This window comes from Coffea eugenioides, chromosome 11, assembly GCF_003713205.1.
Source record: "Coffea eugenioides isolate CCC68of chromosome 11, Ceug_1.0, whole genome shotgun sequence".
In the NCBI taxonomy this organism is placed as follows: domain Eukaryota; kingdom Viridiplantae; phylum Streptophyta; class Magnoliopsida; order Gentianales; family Rubiaceae; genus Coffea; species Coffea eugenioides.
Genome location: NC_040045.1, coordinates 37,044,541 through 37,060,636, shown reverse-complemented (window position 1 = coordinate 37,060,636; position 16,096 = coordinate 37,044,541). Strand labels below are relative to the sequence as shown.

The 16,096-nt window shown below is 35.2% G+C and overlaps 1 protein-coding gene across 1 annotated transcript; it reads right to left on the bottom strand.

The window, feature by feature from the left end:
- Positions 1-8: 8 nt before the first annotated feature.
- LOC113752474 (probable LRR receptor-like serine/threonine-protein kinase At3g47570) lies at positions 9-533 on the bottom strand. The gene has a single exon (XM_027296585.1). It carries the CDS (start codon positions 531-533, stop codon positions 9-11), a length of 525 nt encoding a protein of 174 aa, XP_027152386.1.
- Positions 534-16,096: the final 15,563 nt, after the last annotated feature.

Genomic DNA, 16,096 nt, shown 5'->3' with positions numbered 1-16,096 from the left:
ACCATATCTCAATCTAGTAGGATATTGCTGGGCTTCAAATCACAGTGAATCACAGGAGTTGAATAACCATAGTGGAGATATTCCAAACCACAAGCTACATCTATCATAATGTCTAGTCTTTGGATGATGTTCAAGATTTGAGTGCCTGAATAAAGCCATTTCTCAAGGCTTCCATTGGGCATGAATTCAAGTATCAATGCTTTAAAGTCAGGATTGGAGCAAGCACTGATGACGTTAGTCAAATTATGATGACGAAGACACCGTAAGACTTCACATTCCCTGTCGAAGCTTTTAAATGCACCATCGAGCTGCAAATCGAAAACCTTTATAGCCCAAGTCATCCCATTTTCTCGTATTCCTTTGTAAACAGAACCAAAGGTTCCGGAGCCAAGTAATGCACTCTCACTGAACCCGTTCGTTATTTGTCTGAGTTCGTGGAATGGTACCCTCTCAAATGTTGTATCTGGATCTAAGTTAGATGGAGACACAATTTTTCTTCTCCACTTTCTTAACACCAAAAACGAAACTACCATGGCTACAACTGCTGATCCAAGTGCTAACAACACAACAAGACTGTCTTTTTCCTTGAACTTTGTTCAAAAGTTTGACAAGGTTGGAGCCAAGGAGCATCACATCACACAATGCTTCGTTTGAGAGAAAAGATAGCTTCGTAAAGTTGGCAAAAGGTCCTCCATGTGGAATTGGTCCTCTAAATCTGTTGAAGGACACATTGAAGTATACAAGATTCTGGAGTACTTGCAGTGAATTGGGAATTTCACCAGTCAAATTGTTAAATGACAAATCCAGATACTGTAATTCGAACATATTCTTCATAGATTCCGGAATAAATCCTTGCAGCCTATATGCTTCAAGGATAGGGCCTGTAAACTCTGTAGTGCTCCTATGGCTGTGGGAATATCTCCAAAAAAGTTATTGACAGATAGGTCCACAATTATTAGTGCCTTCAAATTTTCAATTTCAGAGGATAATGAACCGCAGAAAGAATTTGTGGACAAATTAAGCTCCAAGATATCCCTGAGTCTCCACAAATTTGAGGGCAAGTTAAAACTTAAATTGTTGTAGTCCAGATCTAGATATCTTAAGGAAGTAATATTCCCTATGCAACTAGGAAGTCTACCAGAAATCAGATTGCTGCTCAAACTTAATCGTCCTAAGTTCAATAAATAAAATAATTCACTAGGACAGGGTCCTTGAAATTTGTTATATCCAAGCTCCATTTCCTGAAGTTTCAATAGCCCTCCAAAGGTTGGTGGAATTGTCCCTTCCAAGGCATTCTGAGACAAATTCAGGTCTGCCAAGTTACTTAAATTTCCTATGGAATTTGGTATTTGTCCACAATCATTCATAAATAAAGATTCCAGATTACTAGAAATTAAAGATTTCCAACAGAAACTGGAAGGAACCCATTGAAAGGAATCTCATCTAGCACACAACACCTTTAGATATTTGCAATTTGACAGGGAATTCGAAAAGCTTAATTCCCCAGAATGAGATTCATAGGAAAAACTGTTGTTCGCAAGACACAAAATTTTTAGAAGGCTCAAGTCACGAAGAGAACGAGGAATTACACCTGTGAACTGGTTAGATGTAAAGTCTAAATGAGCAAGTCTTGAAGCATTGGAGATATATGTTAGTACGACTCCACTTAGTCTGTTTCCCCCAATATAAAGTTCTTCAAGATTGGGTAACATGGCACCCAAACTTGAGGGAAGACTGCCCGATCGAGAGATCATTTTCTGCCATGGATATTACTCGTAGCGAAGACACATTAAACAGTTTGGATGGGATGGGACCTGTAAACCTATTCATGTCTAGTATTATTTCCTCCAACTTGTTAAGGTAACCAACCGCTTCAGGTATCTCGCCTGAAAAATCCAAGATTACAATTCACTTGCTAGATGATAGAAGGAAATATACTGAGTTGCTTACAGTGTGATATTGGACATTTTAGTCACTTCTCAACTATTTATTTTTTTTTATAGGACTAAATTACTTGTTTAACTTTTCAAAACCTTCACTATTTTATTTCTTCTTTTTTTGGGTAGGTTCGTGACAGGGTGTCGAACCTGTGCAATAATAATTACCTACTCAAGAAAAATACAGATTTTGTATATAGCGGTGAGCAGGGTCGAATCCACAGGGACTGGGGATAATTCGTCTCTTCTAGAGTTCAGTGCATGGGGGATTTTTTGGAAAATATAAAATTACTAATTAATTAACTAATGAAATACTAATAGAAATAAACAAGAATTAATCAATAACCAATATGACTCTAGCCAAAGGTGCAACTTTTCAGACACGATCCATGCAACTGATCATCGATGCAAAGATAATTCCATTACTCATTACTAGATTGGTTATAGTTGTCATACACGCGATGAACAACCAGCCTTTTCTTAATTTCTCGATAGTTAAGGTACGACCGTTAACTATTTCTCTAACCAAAAAATAACCCTAGGTACGACCATAGGATTTAATTACTCGATTGCATTAATAATTAAAAAAGCCCAATCCTAACCAACAAACACGCTACGAGGGTTTGTTTAAATTAGATCATACGTTTCCCTAACATGAAACCAATCACGCTAGTTGCCACTGGTATTAATCAATTGAACAATTACGGATTCAATCAATTAATTTGACAGTAGATTATTAGGTTAATTCGAATATCGGGCCCTTGACATTCAAGTAACAAAACAATCATAAGCAATTAAATCAGTAAACGTATAAATACCAATAAATAAAAAAAATAAGTAAAATAATTAGATCTCACAGATATTAGAAACCGAGTCCTCAAATTGACCTTCGACTAGAAAAATGAATTAGTTCATCTTCATGGAGGAAATCCCATGTAAAATTGCAGAAGTAATTATTCTAAAACAAAACTATGTTTCCGTCCTCCCTAGAAGAAAACGGCAAAGCTATATATAAAGTAGCTAGAAGCAAAAACAAAACGAAGCTCTCCTGTTCTAAAACAAAAACTACTTCTCTAGTGGTCCCCGCCGAATTAGGAACAAAACCATCATCTGTACGTTTGTTTTCTTTTTAAAACCAAAGGAAAATGACTCATGCTATCTAGTCCCGTGGTCCCCGCACGAATTGAGAGTCCAATTCCATTTCACAAGCCTCTGTACATTTCTTTCTCATTTTAAAGTCCAAAAGGAATGATGACTCCAAATGCTCTTATCCCGTGGTCCCCGCCGAGATTGAGAGTCAAACAAACTCAAAAGAAACGCCTGCCGAATTACTCCTTGTTTCCTAATGTTCCTAGGACTCCTTGTACCAGCCTTCTCTTCATCAGCTCAAAAGGGAAGCCGTTTGTTTGATCTCTTGTGGGCCACGTTGAGGGAGCCCCCATGTGTGCAGTAATTTGCTCAGAAAATCCCTCCTTTTTTGTAGTTTCTATTTCATTCCCTGAAATTAAGTCCAGATACCAAATATAAGTAAATATTACTAATTAAAACAATATTTGGCAAGGACAAAGGGGAAATTAATAATAAAATAACCAACAATTAACACCCTATCAGTTCGAGATCAACACTTCTCTTTCTCCTATTTCTAAATTTAGGCACATGATATACCCCTATTTGACAGCGGTGACACAATTATAAAGAATGTCATGCCATTCTTTGTGAAAAAATTTTCTCGGTTGCACTATGATCACACTTTTCAATCATCTCTACATCTCATCTTTTCAGTTATTTTTTTATCTCGCATAGATTACATTACAAAAAGTACATTTTTATCTCACATGCATGACATCACAAAAAGTTATTTTTTTATCTCACATATATTATATCACAAAAAGTACTACAAATCATTTTAATTTTTTTTAAAAAAAATCCTTTGTCTAATTAAACACACTCAAACTTTAAGGGATAGTGGAATTGAATACTTTAATCAAGGAGGTAAAAGGTAATATGCTCAAAATTTTTTAAAGGGTAAAAACAAAAAGTCTCTTGTGGTAAACCTAATATACAAAAAAACCCCCCGTGGTCTAAAAACGTATAAAACCACACCTCATACTTTGAATTAAATTATAAAGATGACGGAATCCGTAAACTTAACAGGGACAGACAAAATGACAAAAATACCCTGATATAACTAAGCAAAAGACAGTTCAACAAAATCATTTGTTTCATTCTCTAGAGAGAGAGAATTGGGAGTTAAGGGGTAGAACAAGTATATTTGTTAAATATTAGGTATAATTTTTTTTTAGGTTTCAATAAATCATTTTTGTTAATTTTAATGGATTCCGTTACTTTTACAATTTAGTTCAAAACATGAGATGCCGTTTTATACATTTTGAAACCATGGGGTTTTTCTATATATTATATTTACCACAAGGGACTTTTTTATTTTTTACCCTTTTTAAAATAATCTTCTATTAAACACACTCAAAGTTTAAGGGATAGTGAAGTTGAATGCTTTAACTAGGGAAGTAAAAGGTCATATGCTCTAACAGACTTACATCACAAGAAGTTGTCTTTTATCTCATATACATTACATCATAAAAAGTACTACTGATCATTGTAAAAATTTTTAAAATAATCTTCTATCTAATTAAACACACTCAAAGTTTAAGGGATAGTGAAGTCGAATATTTTAATTAGGGAGGTAAAAGATAATATGCTCAAAATTTTTTTAAAAATAATCTTCTATTAAACAGACTCAAAGTTTAAGGGATACTAAAGCTGAATGCTTTAACCAGGGAGGTAAAAGGTAATATGCTTTGACAGGCTGATGTTAGACTTTCCCTCCTTTTTTTTTTTTTTTGTGTAAGTTCGAGGGCAGGCATCCGAGACCTCTTACTGGCACTCTCTTCTCCTTACAACCCAATCCATCCATTCCCCTTAGAATTTCTCCTTGCAATAATAAAAGGTATATGTGTATATATTTCACACAAACCATGATTATTATTATGAAACATAATTTTAACTCTTAAAACATAAGGTGAATGTAGATAACACTCTTACCATTCATGTTAGCTCCTGCTATCCAGAATCTCCTCATGCCTTGAAGATTACCAATATCTTCTGGAATTTGACCTGTACAAAATATATATCACGACTACCATGATTATTTAGAAAACTGTACTTAAAAAAAAGATAATTTGTCCACTTTTCTTATTTGTCACTCTTAAGGTACTACAGAAGAACTACTGTGGCACTTCCATTTAACTTTTTTGAATTCTAAAGATAAATGCAAACTTTAGCTCGTATTTGTGCAATTTCCTTTTTGATTTAGAAAATGTACTTTAACAAAAATATTCTATTAAGTTTTTTTTTTTGGAGTTATTAAACCAAAAACTTCCTACTTACAATCCCTCTCATCTTATTACCTAACCCAACCCTCCCCCTAGCAAAAACATTCCATTAATATCATAGTTTGAACATTATAATGGATAGAGCCTCTTCTCAATTAATTCGCATTTTGTAAACGTTGATTCTTCAAAATTCAAAATTAGAATTCAAATTTTAGAATTATTAGAAAAAAGTAGGCATCTTGTAGCTTCTAATTTTAGTTTTTCTTTTACTTTTCAAAAGCCAAAAGGTGAAAGAAAAAGAAGTTGAGAACATTACATGATATATATTTTAATATCAAAAGGTCCTTCAGTTTTTCAAAAACTTGTTTTTCAAATATAATAAAAATTTTTAAAAAGTACTTTAAAAGGTACACTAAAAAGTAGTCTAAATTTTTTTTAATATTTAAAAAAATTTTCAAAATATATTTTAAAAACTCTACTACTCTTAAATATTCCAAAATATTTTCTAAAAATATCCCAAAATATACTCTAAAAACTCTATTATAGTAAAATTTTTCAAAAACACCCCAAAAAACAGCTAATCCAAACGGAGGGTAATCATTTGAACTTTTCACGTTATTTTGAAATTATACATGTGACTACGGAAAATTGAATTATATTTATAGTGGTGTCGTAAGACAAAAACCTGAACATAGAAAAGTTTAGGCCAAATTTGAGGTCTTGACAACAAAAAATCTACGTTTAATTTTTTCAAGGGCAGTCCTATAATGCGAGCTTTCATGTCTAATTTGTAATTCTATGAAATCAACCTAGTGGCAAAGTGAAACTGAAACTGAAAATGACAAATTAAATACATGTATATACGAGTGAAAATTTTTTCCTAATTAATGTCTATCCTACCAAAACTTCATAACTTTTTTTCTGAACCTATGGCACTCTTTTGAAAGAGCTTCCTCTTAGAAATGCTGTAAAGCTTGTGTAGGAGACTTTGTCCGCCATATAATCGCATTTGTATTTATACATATTTGTTCTCCTTTTTACCAGAAAACACACTTAGTCAACAACTTAAAAGGAAAAAAAAAAAAAAGTTGTCATAGTATGCAATTTTCTACATACTGAATTTCTCAAGCTTGATATTCGTTAGCCTTTCACACGGTGCAAATTTTCTACTTGCAAGATCAGGTACTTTTTTCTTCTCAGCTTTGATATCTCAGTCTTCGTTCATGGTGAATTTTTATTAAGTTCTCTGGTCACTCTCTTTTGGTTCTTCATTATTCCTGTTATGTTCACACAGCCCCCTTCCCCCGTGGCTAGTACCAAAAAAAAAAAAAAGGTACATATATTGTTGCAACTTCATTGTGAAACAATTTAAATTTGAGAATATTCTTGAACCGGTTGACCTTTTTTAAAAAAAAAATTTTTTTGCCGCAGCTTTCTTGGTGTTTGAGTTGATTTTAAGTTTGATATAGTGTGATAGCTGCGTACATGTAGGTTTAATAACTTATGGACATGGTTATAGCCGTTTCACATTTTTTAAATTGTGCATGCAGCTATTCTTTTTAAATTGTGTATTTGAATTTTTTCGACCAATATTTCCACTTCTACTGAAAAAGTTTAAAATCCTTTTTTCTAAAATTTTGAAGTTTTATTCTTCTGTTAAATCATAGGAGGATTGTGGAAGAGAATGATGGATGTTCCCACTTTCCACGGCTCCAAGTGATGGCAACTTCGTTGTAGGTACATGAATTCCCCGGCTAGTTGCTTTTTAATGGGTCTTTACACCCTCTTTTGAAGGCAAGAAGAGCATTCAGATGAACAGTGTTGTTTTGGTTGCTGGCAACAATTATGGAAGCTGAGCTGGTTGCGGCAAAGTGCAACAGTACCATGGCTGCAACGAAAAGAAAAAAAGTTGTCTGCATTGCTAATAGAGGTAAATAAAACTTGAGGAATGCCAAACAAAAGGTAAATAAAACATGAGCATACATTGTGACATTGGGTTGAGTTAAAATTTTTCCACAACGTATCGTAGTTGTGTTTCCATTGTAAAACTGGATTACCAGGTTGAAGAACTTTAGATATAAACGTTGAAAATAGGTTGCCGATTATGTGTTTCTTCTAGCTCTAGCTGGAAATGGAATCTGAGGAATGAATTGCACGCATAGTTTGCCATCAATATATAGGACGGGAGCGGATGCATTACATTTGTGTGACTTCGAGTGTATTAAACTTATATCTATTAATGTCTGTGCAAGTAACAAATATATATATATATATATATATATGGCAAAATTATTCATTTCCTTAGTGGGATTTAGTTACAAAATAATAGGATAGTGTGAAAATATTAAAGGTTATGGAAGGAAATTGGAGAAATCTGAATAGTGGGGAGTTATTTAAAATATGGTAGTTTGAGAAATTTGAATATTGTCGAACTGCTATTAATTTACAGCTTCACTAATAGCCTTCATCGGTGAGGTTTATTTATTTATTTATTTTTTCCCTGATCAATAAGTTTGGAATTTTTTTCTTTTTTCACTAAGGGTACAAAAGAAAAGTACAGTGCCTGTGTGTTATTTCCACACCATGGCATTCAGGTTCTGCAAATTGTATATATAGCAATCTGTACATGCAATATATAAAGCCACGGTAGTCCATCCTCTTGTTAACACGCCTTTGTCTTTTTTTTTTTTTATATAAAATAGGAAACCAGCCTCAAATTAGATATGGTTAATTATCCTACAATTAGAGTAAATATACATTTCTCCATGTTTACTAATTAATTAGATGTGAAACAGTCCACACCTTAGCATCCTTATCCCACAACAAAAAAAAAAAAAAAAAAAAAAAGAGGTTTCAAACAGAGAAAAACAAAAAGTGCTGAGACCGAAGAGTTGTGAACAAAAAAGGAAAAAAAAAGTAAATTGCTGTACGAGTTAAAACTAATTTATTCTTGCTACTCCCCTCTTTTCTTGTACCAGCCCATTTCCACTCAAGAAATGAGAAGGTAAAAGTGGCTCTGTTATAGTCTAAACAAAATGTATCAATTATAAGTCTGATCCACCTTTTGTTAAGGACACTTTCTTCCATTAGTGGAAGACTTTTATCAAGCATATTGACTTGGAACATCTTAAGAGAAGGTACTTGATAGATAGTGAAGAAATTAAGAGGAGACTTATCAAGCATTTCCATAGATAGTGAAGAAATTAAGAGAAGGCACTTGATAAAGCACCACCGACTTGTGCTTCAGTCTGAGGACGTCTTCCGAGCCAACAGTCCCCTTTTTTCTTGAGGTTCAAATTGGGATGCCAAATTAGAAGTATATACGTCAAAGCTTCACAAGATTCTGAATTGAATTAGATATAAGTTACTTTGTGTTTTGCAAAGGTAATATGTAGCAATCTACAAGGAAATGAAATTACAAATATAACCTTCAATTTTGCCCTGAATAAGTGCTATTAATTTCTATAAATTAGTAGTAATTGTTGCACGGAAAACTACTTTGCTATCTTTGCTCTTCGCACCTTTAAAATGTTATTTTGTAATTAACTAAATGCATGAATCTAAATGCCACATTCGTGTTCTGTATGTATAAATACATATTGTTAGGTTTGGTTACCTTTTCCATAAAAGTCCCAACGGATCTCAACGAACCATAAAAGTCCCAGCAAACCACAACGAACCACTAACGAACCAAGATACAAAAGGGTCAATAGGTTCCAACGAGCTAAATCTCACAAAAGGTTCAACAGATCCCAACGGGTTAAAAACCATGAACACAGTAATCTTACTTCACCTTCTTCTCAAAACCCTTAACGAGTTTCAACGGGCCAAATAACTCTTCTTTAAAATCCAACTGAACTCCAACGAAATTTTTTTTCTTCACTCTCAGTAGCACCCAAAACCTGTTATTGTCATCAAGAATCCAAAATCTAATCATAACCCAAAACCTGAAACTGAATCTAAAATCTTAAACTCTAATATCAATTTGTTAGATCTGTTTCGGAAAATTGACCAACGAGAACAATAGGGACTCTGTTTGGATTTTTCAATTTTTGAAAAACAAGTTTTTCATATATAATGCTACAGTAATATACAAACAAAAACAACTCCAAAAACATCATATCCATACAATATATCAAAAAATAACTCCAAATATATATATATATATATAAATACACCACTATCCATCACTCTCCACCACCACCGCCACCACCTTACTGACCCTCTCTCTCTCTCTCTCTCTCTCTCTCTCTCTCCATCAATCTTTCCTCCCTCCCTCCTTCTACTTCTTGTTTTGTCCTCCGTCTCTCTCTCATTCTCCTTCCTTCTTTCTTCTTTCCCTTTCCTCGCCCTCTAATTTCCTTCCCCTCCATTGACCGCTACCTTTCTAGTCATGATCAAATCTAATCGTGACTAGAAGCCGTGACCAAGACAATCGTGGTTAGAACGGTGGCTAAAGTCGCAGTCACCACCAGTGAGCAAAAGAGGGGTATGGGGCTGGGGGGAAGGAGCAGAGGGAGGAGTAGGGAGAAGAAAAAGGAAGGGGAGAAGGGGGAGGAAATAGAGAGGAGAAGAGAGGAAGAGAAAGGAGAGTGAAGGAGTAAAAAAAAAGGGATGGTGGTGGGTCGTGTAAAATTTTTAAAAAAATATCCCAAAAAATTATAAATTATAAAAATACTCAAAAATATATTTTAAAAATTTCTCTAAAATAATCCAAAAAAATCTAAAGTAAAAGTTTTTCATATACGCAATTACTGTAAAGTTTTTTAAAAACACCCCCCAAAAACATTTAATCCAAACATGGCCCTTGTTGGCAACTCAATAATGACAATAAGAAAACAAATAAATCAAGCAGAGAAACACGAAATTTACATGGTTCGGTCCAATTGACCTATATCCACGAGCGAAAAAATAGCAGATTTACTATAACAAAAAGAGAGTACAAAAGAGAGAATACAAAACTCTAGAAAATAATTCTCAAGTCCAAAAGACACCTAAAACTGAAAATACAAAAGAGTCTAAATAGCACTAAATGCTTAATGGCCCAAAGGCCCATGACTTACTCTTTCGATTTGATGCCAAACCAAAATCTCTCTTAGATTGGGGTGTGGGACCCATCAAAACTCTCATGGACTGGTGCATATGGTACTTGGGTTGATGCCCTTAGTACAATTAAACTAACTTAACTCCACTATATTTATAACCACCAAAAGGAGATACATCTTTATAAAAGTTTCGATGTGAGACATAAAGACACACTCAACAAATCTCCACCTTGACGTATATCCAACATCGATAAATAGTAGATAAATAGCAAGCAAGTTCCACCTTCTCCATAAAAGTCTCAACGAACCATAAAAGTCCCAACGAACCACAACGAACCACTAACAAACCAAGATACAAAGGGTCAATGGGTCCCAACAAGCTAAATCTCACAAAAGGTTCAACAAATCCCAACGGGTTAAAAACCATGAATATAGTAATCTTGCTCCACTTTCTTCTCAAAACCCTTAACGAGTTCCAACGGGCCAAATAACTCTTCTTTAAAACCCAACTGAACTCCAACGAAATTTTTTTTTCTTCACTCTATGTAGCACCCAAAACCTGTTATTGTCATCAAGAATCCAAAAATCTAACCATGACCCAAAACCTGTTATTGTCATCAAGAATCCAAAAATCTAACCATGACCCAAAACCTGAAGCTGAATCTGAAATCTTAAACTTTGATATCAATTTGTTAGGTTTGTTCCGGAAAATTGACCAATGAGAACAATAGGGTTGTTGGCAATTCAATAATGACAATAACAAAACAAATAAATCAAGCAGAGAAACACGAAATTTACGTGGTTCGGTCTAATTGACCTACATCCACGAGCGAAGCAATAGCAGATTTACTATAATAGAAAGAGAATACAAAAGAGAGAATACAAAATCCTAGAAAATAATTTCCAAGTCCAAAAGGAACCTAAAACTGAAAACACAAAAGAGTCTAAATAGCACTAAATGCTTAATGACCCAAAAGCCCCATGACTTGCTCTTTTGGTTTGATGCCAAACCAAAACCTCTCTTAGACTGGGGCGTGGGACCTGCCAAAACTCTCATGGACTGGTGCATATGGCACTTGGATTGATGCCCCTAGCACAATTAAACTCACTTGAATCCATTATATTTGTAACTATCAAGAAGAGATACTTCTTTATAAAAGTCCCGATGTGGAATATAAAGACATACTCAACACATATGTCTATGTGTACCTCTATATGGTGACATATATTGACGATCAATTTATTTTTCATTTATATGCAAAAATTGAAAAGGCCCCCCACACCTAGACAATGCTTGTCCTCAAGCATTTCGGAGCTCAGTAGTACAACCAAGAGAGCAGAGGTTATGGAGTAGTCTATACTAACACAAGCATCTAAGGTCCCTGACAATGTCACCAAGATTAGAACATACTGGATAGGTAGGAGTCCAAAAAGAATAGGACCAGTAATACTCGTTACCTCCAAGAAAGTGTATGAATACTAGAAATGCTCAAATCAACATCATGGAATGGCATTACCATAAGATTGCACATTTATCACATCTCCACCACTCGAAAGTGAACTAAATACACAAATCAAAGGGACTTTAATAGGGTTGTAATGAGATTTAGGTAAAAGGCGGGATAAGAAGGTAAAAATAGGGTGTAATGTGTCAAGAGAATGTCCAATATCCACTACATAACCACAATGTTTTATCGGGGCAATTTCTCAAGTAGGGCATTTCCATTTGCTGTTTTCATTGTACAAGTGTCGGAACTCGTTCCCTTTTTTTTTTTTTTTTTAAGAGGACGTCTAGCAAGGCGTGGACACGCCCTGGAAGACATAGTCTTCTGGTCACCAGCTTTTTGCCGATTTCTCCCCTTTTTTTTTTCCTTCTTTTCTTTCTTTTTTTTTTCTTGGCTTTTCTTTCGATCTCAGATGTACAGAAACAGCACCATAAAACATCTTTTTGACAACACTTGCCACCACAGATTTATTTACCTTGCACAAGTAATGAATTTCAGACATCGCTTAATGACACAAGGTTGGACAAAAGAGTCTAAAAAGGTCATGGATTATCCAGCACGGCTAACAAACAAAGAGAGGGATAAAAGCTCAAATTGGTTCACTATCGGGAGATAAGATGAGGGTTTGGTTTTTTAGATAGCTAAATAGGGTTAAATCCTAAATGGCCTTATCATTTCAAATGCATCCAATTCAGCAAAAATGTGGTCTCGACATGTATAAACTAACAAGTTCTAGAATGCCAATACCATGTGTGATACCCATTGAATCAAACAAAAATAGAGCAAACAAGAATAATGTGCTCATATAAGGCTCAAAAGCTCCCAAAAGTTTCAAAAATGGGTCAAGTCCAGCGTATTCAACACTCAACAACACTGCCAAGGGAAAACGAAATGCATAGCTAGTATATTTACCCACATACCCACGCATCTTGATTGTATCATTAATCACAGCAACATGCTCCAACATTAACAAGCATAGAAATAAACAAAAAGCCGACTAACTACAATGTTTTCTTTTTTTTTTCATTTTTTCCATTTTGTTTCATTTTTTTTCTTTTTTTCTTTTGAGTAACAAAGCAAAAAGAAATAATGGAAGCCACTCCCCCACGCCTAAAACCTACATTGTCCTCAATGTAGAAAAGACAAATGAAGTATTAGTAGAAAAGAAAAGAAACTTCCCTGACCACCGGGGAGGGAAAGTGAGACACTAAGGCGGAGGAGGGGAGACGGCTGCGTGCACAATGTGGAGTGGCGGCGATGGACGCAACACCAACAGGAAGGAGAAGACTGAAGTTTCTTTTTCGGAAGGGTTGGAAGGCGTGGGCACGCCTTAGAAGTTATAGCCGTCTGACCGTCAATTCCAAAACTCCATTCCTTAGGTGTGATGACCTAGCGTGGGCATGCCTAGCTGCCAACTTCCTGTCACAAAATAACAATTCACTAAATGACACTAACACTTAACAAAAACTTCAAAAATATAAGAAAACTAAAACAAAAGAAGTCTTGGGTTGCCTCCCAAGCAGCGCCTTTTTTTAATGTCTTTGGCTAGACATCGTCATGTTTATTCACGGAGGATAAAATCGTGTAGTTCGTTTCAGTGCTTCATCTCCTATGTAATCCTGATAGCCCTCGTAGATAGAGTAATTCTTGACTCCACGAGCTACGGTATTCCATGGATTAGTAGTTGGCGCCAAACAAATAAGTGATGACCTTAAATCTTCACTCATTCCTCCATCAAGAGCACTTATTGGTTCGAGATATTTTGCCATCGTGACTCTTAACTCATTCCTGTCATGAAACTCAAAATATTCTGGTATAATAAAATCAATCTCACTAACAGGAATTAAAGAATAAAAGTCAGGAGAATATTGATCAAGGAATGGGGGAGGTGTCACCGCATTTGGAGATTGTTCACTGGATTCATCCACTTGAACAATTTGATATTGGGGTTCCTTTTCTTGTACTTCAATTCCCTTTTCAACTGCATCTTTAGATTCTTCTTCATGAGACTCTTGCAGTTCCATGTCATTTGTCAGGATAATTATACTCTCATCTTCTTCATGGTCGATAATAATCGTTGAGGGCAATTCTTCACAAAATGGAAAAATCAATTTGCTCATTGTAGATGCCAATTCACGCCTTCCATCTTCCATCTCTTTAATCAACCTTTGTGTCTCCTGTTGAAATTGACGTGTCTCCTGTTGAATTTGATGTGTCTCCTGTTGAATTTGATATGTCTCCTGTTGAATTTGATATGTGTTAGTAGCTATTAATTCAACTATTTCTTCAAGAGACATACCTGACATAGATGACGGACCTTGAGACTCTAGCTCTTGAAAATCTATTGGCTTTTGTTCATAATTAAAAGTGGAATCATCCCACCATCCTTGCTCATACCCGTTTGAATAAGGGTCATACCACGTTTGATATTGAGGTGGAAAATCTCCAAAAGTATCGATTGGAGTACTTCGACCATCTTGAAATGCAGGGCATATGTTGGGTGAATAATTCGAAGCAAAATAAGCTCCACAATTTGCAACAGCCCATTGATCATTAGAAAAAGCATGAGTCTCATAACCCCTTGTAAAATTAAAATCCAGTCTATCACCAAAATACGGAATGTTAGCAGTCATAAAATATATACAAAAAAAATAAGAGAAAAATAAAAAAAATGAACTCAAAAAGAAACAAATTAATCAAGCACCAGTCCCTGGCAACGGCGCCAAAAATTGACAGGTGCCGAACCTGTGCAATAATAAATACCTACTCAAGAAAATTACAAATTTTGTATATAGCGGTGAGTAGGGTCGAATCCACAGGGAATGGGAATAATTCGTTTCTTCTAGAGTTCAGAGTATGGGGGGGTTTTGATGGGAGGAAAATAAAAATAAAAATAAAACAAATAAAATTCAAAACTAACTCACAAAGCACAATTTACTAAAAATAGCAATTAATAAAAGTTCTACCCAAAGGATCAACTGCTCAGGCACGGTCCAATTAAATGATCATCGATGCAAAGATATTTCACTCATTCATCACTAGGTTGGTTATAGTTATCAATAAGCTCTGACAACCAGTTCTTCCTTACCTTTTCAACAGTCAAGGTACGACCATTGACTGCTTCCCTAACTAGATAACAACCCTAGGTACGACCGTAGAAATTTAATTATCCAATTGCATTAAAGCTAGAAGAACCCAACCCTAACCAATAAACACGCTAAGAGGGTTTATTTAAGCTAGATCTTGCGTTTCTCCAACATAAAACCAATTATGGTGGTTGCCACGAGGTGTTAACTAAATGAACAATTAAGGATTCTATTTAATTAACGTGGCAGTAGGCTATTAAATTAAATCAAATACCCGGCCGTTGATATTCAATCAATAAAATACCCATGAACAATTAATTCAGGAAACGCACGAATAACAATAAATTGAGAGAAATAATGAAGATTCGATTAGATCTCACAGATATTATGGACCGCGCCTTCGCGTTAACCTTTGGGTAGAGGAGGAAATTAGCCGCTCCTCATCGTGTCAATCCCGCGTGGTTTAATTGAAAACACCCGCGCAAACATCGCAGAATTTGAAACGCTGAAGTACCGAAGAAAGAAAAAGGAAAAAGTCTTCCTTGTCTCCGCTTTGATGTTTGTACTGAAACCCAAAAGTATACGCACAAGCCAACGGAAATTGTACAAAGCCAAAGTAAAAACAAAAGAGTCAAAAGCGCCCAAACCAAGAGCGAAAACGAAAAGGGTCTCTGACGTCTGACGGCTAGGGAAAAAGAAAACTAAAGCTATCTAAAATCCTAATACGTGAATCTGGCTTTTTTCCCTTTCTATTTGTAGCGCCGCAGGAGGTTTTCAACCAAAAAGACGTCTGGCCCAATTAATTGAAACAAAGGGACTTTTGGAGTTTTAATCCCGTGCTCCTCGCGATTCACGTCTTCCTTGTCTCCGCTTTGATGTTTGTACTGAAACCCAAAAGTATACGCACAAGCCAACGGAAATTGTACTGTAAATTTGCTTCCAGAGATCATTTTTAATGCCGACCACCTATAATTCATACAAATGTGAAATATGAGTTAAATTCCAATTCTTAGCACCGTGAATGGCCAAAATTATGACAAAATAACATTGCAAAATGTGCCAAATAACGGCTCTATCAGGGAAAGATATATGAACAACTAAATGTAAATTACCACCTTAATTGCCATATATGTATGACAAGCATAAACACCAAGTCAACATATAAATTGGGAT

What these genes read in the sequence shown, in the direction of transcription:
- LOC113752474 (XM_027296585.1), bottom strand. Translation starts at nt 533, where the DNA reads ATGGTAGTTTCGTTTTTGGTGTTAAGAAAGTGGAGAAGAAAAATTGTG.